The sequence below is a fragment of the Acomys minous genome (assembly GCF_964271855.1).
Source record: "Acomys minous genome assembly, chromosome: 19".
In the NCBI taxonomy this organism is placed as follows: domain Eukaryota; kingdom Metazoa; phylum Chordata; class Mammalia; order Rodentia; family Muridae; genus Acomys; species Acomys minous.
In genome coordinates, this window is record NC_140499.1 from 64,916,201 (window position 1) to 64,924,115 (window position 7,915).

Genomic DNA, 7,915 nt, shown 5'->3' on the forward strand with positions numbered 1-7,915 from the left:
CAGGTGAATCAGGAAGAGGATCAGCGAACAGGCTGGCCCAGTGCGCAGGCCAGAGACACCTAGGGACCCGTCCCGTGGAACTGATACAGAAAGGTTCAGTCTTTTTTCCCTTTAACCTCTTCTCCCTCTTGTGTAAGCTAGTTGGGTTGTATAATAAAGTTTAATTATTAAGAAACAGAGGCAACATTCGCAGGAGATGACAGCCAGGTTCTCAGATTTCGCAGCAGACCTGAGGGAAGGAGGATGGGAGGCAGGATTCGGGGTCACCCATAGCCTTGTGATGTCCTGGAGCCTGCAGATCCCCCCCTCAAGTGAGAAATCTGGGCGCTGGGGAGTCTATCAACTAGAGAGTCACAGCCAGTGCTCTCCGTCAGGTACTTGTCAGTATCTGTAGGCAGGGAAGGTCAGTAGCTAATGCAGCAATCTTCTCACGATTCCAACAAGACCACTGTGATCCGGAAAGTCTCTTCACTTGTACCCCCAGAACCCCTAGGGTGGCGCTCTGAGGTGCTGGGCTCCCCACTCTACTTGTTTGTGTACAGGCCCTTTCTCCTGCCCATTCAGGCTCAAGTGGCATCTTCCCCTCCCCCACCTGCCCCCCTCCCGGCACTGGGCAGGGCCCTGGGACCAGAGAAAGACCCCAAGCACCGATGATGAGTGTTGCAGCAGCCCAGCCCAGTCTTGCACAGTCACCCTCTCTTCAGCCAAAAGCCAGCATTAGGGGTGCCTGCTGAGAGGTGGGGTCATGATAATCCAAGTAAGGCTGCCTGGTGCTCGCTCATTGGTCCGTCCTCCTCCTCCTCCTCCTCCTCCTCCTCCGGAGTCAGCCACGTTTATCCGTTTATCCGAGCAAAGCCGGGATCCTGACACTCAGCCATGAGGAGGACAGGCTTCCAGCGGGTGGCAACACTTGGTCTCCACAAAGCCCTCCCCAGGAACCCCCATATCCTGCCCGGACTCCAGCAGGCCTCGAAGGCGTTTGGAGCCTCCACGGATTCCCTGGTGAGTTCCCAGGCGGTCAGGTGAGCTCCCTTCCTCTCTAAGGGCCTAGGGCTTGAGAGCCCTAAATCATCCTGTCTTATATGCGGGATGATAACAGAGCTGTTTGGCTTGGCAACGGGAAAATGCTTTGGGGCACTTACTGCATAAGCCGTATCCCGAACTAAACCCATTAGGACAATCCTGGTCCAAATCCTGTGAGGCTACTGGCAAATCTATTATAAAGAGTTCACACTGAAACAGCTGAGAATCCCAGACAAAGGACCCCGTCTGTGGGCTTGGCAATCAGCTTGCTTATTCCCCACAGAAGTGACTAATAGATGACATCTGGCAGATAAATGCATTGACCCTGACCCCCCCCCCACTCCCAGCCATGATATTATACTTCCTGAAAGTATTTCAAAGGAGCTGCCAGGCAGGCAGGCCCTAAGCTGACCAGCCCCTGTAAGTGAGAAGTTAATTAATATCTCTCACCAACTATGGGAAGACCCCTCAGGAAAACGGTATCTAGCGCTCTCCCCAGTTTCCGCACCTGTTCAGTAGCAGTTCTCCATTTCAAGGAAGGGCTCAGTAATAACGCTGCCCTGCACAGCTTGCCTGGACCGGCGAGCCCCATCCCCATCCTAGACATCCAGCCCATTGCTCTTTAACACCACCAGGCCTCTCATTCACAGAGGTTCCCAAAGCCCCTACAAGGAAGATGAGTTCTTTCCCTCGGGGTTAATAACCCAACAGATAGAACTGAAAAGACCCAAACCCAGAAACAGGCTAAATGACAGTCCCACAGCCCAAGAGCATGCCCACCTTCCAAGACATTTTTCTTTTTCTTTTTCTTTTTTTTTTTTTAGTTTAGTTTTTCAAGACAGGGTCTCTCTGTGTAGCCTTGGCTGTCCTGGACTCGCTCTGTAGACCAGGCTGGCCTCGAACTCACAGCGATCGCCTGCCTCTGCCTCCCAAGGGCAGGGATTAAAGGCGTGCGCCATCACCACTCGGTCCCTTCCAAGACATTTTCTTGCCACCATGACTCTTCTTGCCTAGGTTGCAAGATTCTGCCCAGAGAAGACAGATTTGAAGGATTCTGCCCTTCGCAATGCCAGCTGGTGTCCAGAGATGCTGAGCCTGTACCAAGAATTTCTGGAGAGAAACCAAGTCAGGCAGCTGGGTTAAACTACCCTCCTTCAAATCCAACAGGGAACATATCCAAGGGCTTAAGTCTGAAAGAGTCCAGGAGCACGCGAGAAACACACACACACACACACACACACACACACACACAGGTGCGGGTGTGTGTGTGTAGAAACAGACAGACAGAGGTATCCCCACCTGAAACCCTCGGTCAGCTCAGCCTGCTGCCTTTCTCTGGAAGGCTAGCCACGGTGACACACAGATTCCAGCACTCAGAAGGCAGAGGCCGGTGAATCTGGTCTGCAGAGCCACCCAAGATTGCATAGCAAGAAGAATTTCCCTCCAAAGGGGAGAGGGTGGCTGTGACCAAAATACGTGTATGAAATTTCCCAAGAATTATTATGAAATCTTAAGACACTCAGAAAAGAAATTCACCCCCCAGTTCTCGGATGCGAGGCTCGTCCTGCTGTCTCCTGCGGCCCAGGTATGGATGGGGACCATCTCTCCGCTGTCTCCTGCGGCCCAGGTATGGATGGGGACCATCTCTCCGCTGTCTCCTGCGGCCCAGGTATGGATGGGGACCATCTCTCCGCCTGCTCCCTTGCTTCCCTCTGAAGGGGAGCACACCCAGGCAGCTCGCTCCAATCCTTCCACCCCAGGCTTGTAAAAGTCTTTAGGCCTCCCTTCCCCCACTGCAGGCCTCGGCAAGACACAGTGGATCTGATTGACCCTTGCCCCCGCCCGCCCCTGCCCTCCCCCGCCCCACCCCCACCCCTCACCCCAGCCCCTGGATGTCCATCTGTCTGTCCGTGTCTTCTTTTCCACTCATACATGTAGTTGCTGCTCAGCTATGAACTCCCTGACAGCAGAGCCCAGCTGTCTTCTGGTTCTCTCTCCTTGCTCTTGCTAAACTCATAATGCTGCGCCCTGACAGGTCCCCACGCCCTCAAGTATTTCTCCTTCAAATTGTCACACACACACACACACACACACACACACACACACACACACACACACACCAGCAAACAGGACTGGCGCATCTTTACCAGATGCATCCAAATGGAAGGACAAGGCTATGAATATGTCATCTCTTTCCACCCATCTGAGAAGAAGTCAGTCTGTCTTTTCCAGCCAGGCCCCTACCTGGAGGGGCCACCAGGGTAAGGCGTCAGACAAGCTGGGGTGGCTACTTCTCAGGCGTGGCACAGCAGGGTGGGTCCAGCACCCATCGGGCCCTGGAGTCCCTTTTTGGTTTTTCGGGGGGTTTGGTTTGTTTGGTTTGGGTTTTGTTTGTTTGTTTGTTTTGTTTTGTTTTGTTTTGTTGTTTTTCTAGACAGGGTTTCTCTATGTAGCCTTGGCTGTTCTGGACTCACTTTGTAGACCAGGCTGGCCTTGAACTTACAGAGATCTGCCTGCCTCTTTTTTTTTTCTTTTTCTTTTTCTTTTTCTTTCTCTTTTCTTCTTCTTCTTCTTCTTCTTCTTCTTCTTCTCCTTCTCCTTCTCCTTCTCCTTCTTCTTCTTCGGCCCTGGAGTCTCTAAAGACCTAAAATGGGATGCAAGGAACTGGGTCTCAGCTTTCCAATGTCAGGTCCCAGAGGACAATCTGGGTTAGCTTGTCCAGGCTCCACTGCGCATGTATGAAGAGCCCCCTTATTGAAGCCTCAGAATGTTCCAGAAAGAAAAGTTCTGAGAGGCCAGGATCCCTTCCCTTCTGAAAAAGAAATCCCCTGGGGGAGACAGGGTAGAGAGATACATTGGGGAGTTCCGCTCAGAGGTATGTGGAGCTATAACAAAAAGGTAGCACAGATGGTCCAACCCTGAGCCCAGTCAACAGACAGAGAGCATACAGAGATTAATATCCGCTGTGTCCCAGGCAGTGGGTGTGAGAAGGAACTGCCTTGTTGGCTAAGACATACTCTGCAGAATCAGCATCTTCCCACTAGACCATTTGTCTGGCCAGGGAACACAAAGCGACAAGGGGAGGTTGGGAGTCCTTTGGCATGGATTCATTTTCCCTTCACAGCAATGGAGGTAAGTGCCCAGAAGTGTGGGTGAGATTTGCAGGGAACTTAACCAGTGAGATAGTAACTCTTTTTACTCACAATACCTGGTGAGAAAATGAAGGCTCCGATGGTTCCGTAGGTTGTTCAAGGACATATAGGCAGTGAGTGGTAGAACTAGGAGGCCAGGCAGGCGGTAAGATGCCTCTGAAGCGGGAAGCATCTGTGTCCGTTCCTGCTTGGCTGTCTGGGGTAGAAGATCTATCTTTGGGGGGCTCTGGAGAAAAAGGAAAGCTCGGAGGCATTGTACAAGAAGGAGAGGAAGGCCTGTGAAGGGGTCTGTCCAGTGGCTCTCACCCCAGTCTTACCACCCTGACCCCCAGGTTTGCCCACGGAGGGTCCCTGGCAGCCATGATGGATGAGACGTTTTCCAAAACTGCCTACCTGGCCGGAGGAGGACTATTCACACTAAGTCTTAATATCAGGTTTAAAAAGTAAGTGTGGGGCCGGGCGTGGTGGCGCACACCTTTAATCCCAGCACTCGGGAGGCAGAGGCAGGTGGATCGCTGTGAGTTCGAAGCCAGCCTGGTCTACAAAGTGAGTCCAGGACAGCCAGGGCTACACAGAGAGACTCTGTCTCGAAAAACCAAAAAAAAAAAAAAAAGTAAGTGTGGATCCCTGGGTAAAGCGGGTCATGGCTGATGTCGGGGTTCTGTTTCATGGTGGGATTGCGCAGGCCCCGCAAGTTGAGTGTGCAGATCCTGCCTGACTCCCCCCCACCCCACCCCCCACCCACGCCAAGTATATCTCTAAAGCCCAGGCCAGAATGCAACCTCTGCCATTAGGCACCAGGAGCCAGCAAATAGCCGGGAGCCCAAGGCTGAGTATGAGTCTGGAGGAGGGGTGAGGTGAGAAGAGTGGGGAGGGCCAAAGTGGGAGCGAAGGGGGGAGGGGGAGGATGAACTCAACTGTCTCTTCCTCCAGCTTGATCCCTGTGGGCTCTCTGGCTGTCCTGGACGTTCAAGCAGAAAAGCTTGAAGACCAGAAGCTTTACATGTCCTGCACCGCCTGGAGCAGAGACAAGCTGACCGTCTATGCCAAGTCCTCCGGTAAAGACCCTCAGCCTCAGCTTGGGCCTACGCTCCCGAGTACTAATGGTCTAGTCCCAGGCTGGGGGCGGTACTAATGGTCTAGTCCCAGGCTGGGGTCCAGCACGTTTAGGTGCAGGGCTGGGTACTTGCTAGAGACATGGATGAAGAAAAAGAAAACAAAACTAGAATGTTTCCCTAAGCGAGGATCACCCAGCCTGCAGCACAGGGCAGTTTCAGGTGCTCGATGATGATCTGAGGCAAACGTCCCGTGCCCTCAGCGGCTGCTACCCACGAGGTGCTGGCCCTGGCTCTCGGCACTCGGCTCACTCTTGCCTTGCAGGTGTTTTCCTTCAGCTGCAGCTGGAAGACGAGCTGTCCCAGGAGCAATGACTACGCCTTCTGCGGAGTGATGACCATGACGCCCCAGCCTGCCACCCCATAATCAGCCCAAGAACCGTCTGTAGTTGGAATCAAAATCATCCGTGGGCCAGAGACGGCTCAGCAGTCCAGCACACTAGCTGCCCTTTGATGCCCAGTACCAACATGGTGGCTCACAACCATCTGTGACTCCTGTCCTAGGGGATCCCAGTGTCCTCTTCTGGCGTCCACAGATTAACAGGCATGTATGAGGTGCCTTACATGCAAACCAAACACCTGTACACATAAAATTTAAAAACGTATCTTTTTTTTTTTTCAAACTTTCCAATGCCCTCCTCCCAACATCGCCAACAGGGAAGACTTACCGAGCTCCTGCCAAGTGCCAGGCACAGAATGAGGCCCCCGGCACACTGACAGAGCACAGGGCACCACAGCAAGATCTTCCCAGCATTTCCTGGCCCCAGCCAGAAGAGCCTTGACTGCTGGAGGGAGGGAGGGAGGGAGGGAGGGAGAGGCAGACAGAGACAGAGAAAAAGGAGGAGGAGGAGGGAGAGAGAGAGAGAGAGAGAGAGAGAGAGAGAGAGAGAGAGAGAGAGAGAGAGAGCCATTTAACTCTGTGAACCAAGGGAGATAATCGGGAGGAAGCCTTGCCTAAACTGAATTAAACTCAAAAGCTAAGTACTGGGGTGACACATGCCAGAAATCCCAGCTCCAGGGAGGGTGAAACAGGAGGATCCTGAGTTCCTGGTTACCTTATGCTAGGTTTTAAGACAAGAGTGAAGCCTTGTCTGAAAACAAGGGGAGCTGGGGAGGTGGCTCACCGGGCAAAGCGCTTGCATGAATGCCTGAATTTAGATCTCCAGAGCCCATAGAAAAACAATGATTGGGGGCGGCGACAAGGCTTTAAGCCAGCTGGGATGGGATGAAGACAGGCATGTCCTGGGCCTTGCAGGCCAGCCAGCCTAGCCTAAACAGTGAGCTCCGGATTTAGCCAGAGACTCTGTCTCAAAATCAAGGGAGACAGTGATGGATTCCCCAGCCCCCATACGTGCACACTTGGGCCTATACACTGACTTGCATGTGCCCAGACAGACAGACAGGTGGGCGGGGAACATAGCCCAGTGGGAGGGTGCTTAGCTAGCGTATGGGCAAGACCAGGGTTCTGTCACCAGCCCTGCAAGAAGAAAGTTAACTGGCACCAACTGGTAGGAGGGAAGGTGATGCTCTTCCAAGCAGAGGGGACTCCAAGAGCAACGTACAGTGGCGTGAAAGAGCACGGTGGCGTGAAAGAGCATGCACGGTGGCGTGAAAGAGCATGCACGGTGGCGTGAAAGAGCACGGTGGCGTGAAAGAGCACGGTGGCGTGAAAGAGCACGGTGGCGGTGGGGGTGAGGGGTTTCGGGAACCACAAAGGATTGGATGGCAAGAGACAGGAAATAGGCTGCAGCAGGGTAGGTACAGGCATGGGCAGCTTCAGAACTCTCACTCTGGAGCCTGAACTTTGCCTTGTAGGCAACAGGTACCTTCAAGGGTCTGGGCAGGGGCAGCATAAAGTGTCAAGAAGACCAAAGGCAGAGAGCACCACATAGAAGGCCCCTGCAAGGCTCTGAACTGGAGGCAGTAGAGGCTGCACAGGTCAGACCCACAGATAGGAGAGCTCTGGTGAATAAAAGAAGTTCAGGGCTCAGTGCACCTGTGAAGGGGTGCTGTCTGGTGTGAGGCAGAGGTGGGCAGTGCGCTAAGGTGTTCCCCATTGGGTGTGAAGTGCTCAGGAAACTGCCACCCTGTAGGAAGCACCAGCCAGAGCCTGGGTATTGGGCGCGGAGCTGGAGAGGGGGCCCCTGGAAGTGACTAACACAGGGTGAGAGAAGAGAGGAAGCAAAAGGCATGACAGTGAGGGGGGGCGGGGGATGGGAGATGGCAGAACAGAGAAGATCAAAGGTGGCCCTGGACCACACGAAAGCTACAAGATAGGGAACAGAGGCGGTGTACCAGAAGTCATGGGAAGCTCTGGAGCACAGCATTAAGGAAAGAGGCAGTAGGAGGCAAAATTTAGGTTATAGTAAACAAAAAATGAATGGCGCAGCACGGACTTGTATACAGTCTAAGTGACAGCGGTGAGGGTGATAGATCTCTCCAGTAAGGAGTCCACCTGCCTCTAGGCCGCCAACCTCAAATCACGGTCAAAGAAAGGATAGGTAGACAATTTGAGGAGCCTTGATCCAGTGCCCCACAAAAGCTGGAGACAGAGAGATGTTGTGATAGCCAACACAGTGTACACACACACACACAATATACACCACACACACAATACACACATAA

At 53.2% G+C, this 7,915-nt stretch overlaps 1 protein-coding gene across 1 annotated transcript; it reads left to right on the top strand.

The window, feature by feature from the left end:
• Positions 1–876: 876 nt before the first annotated feature.
• THEM5 (thioesterase superfamily member 5) lies at positions 877–5,840 on the top strand (the record flags this gene model as incomplete). The annotated part of the gene is given in 7 exon segments (XM_084768764.1): positions 877–1,002; positions 2,038–2,142; positions 2,144–2,221; positions 3,154–3,284; positions 4,508–4,618; positions 5,109–5,233; positions 5,556–5,840. Coding segments are annotated over 7 exon segments (726 nt in total). The 3' UTR covers positions 5,606–5,840.
• Between the last annotated feature and the right edge of the window lie 2,075 nt (positions 5,841–7,915).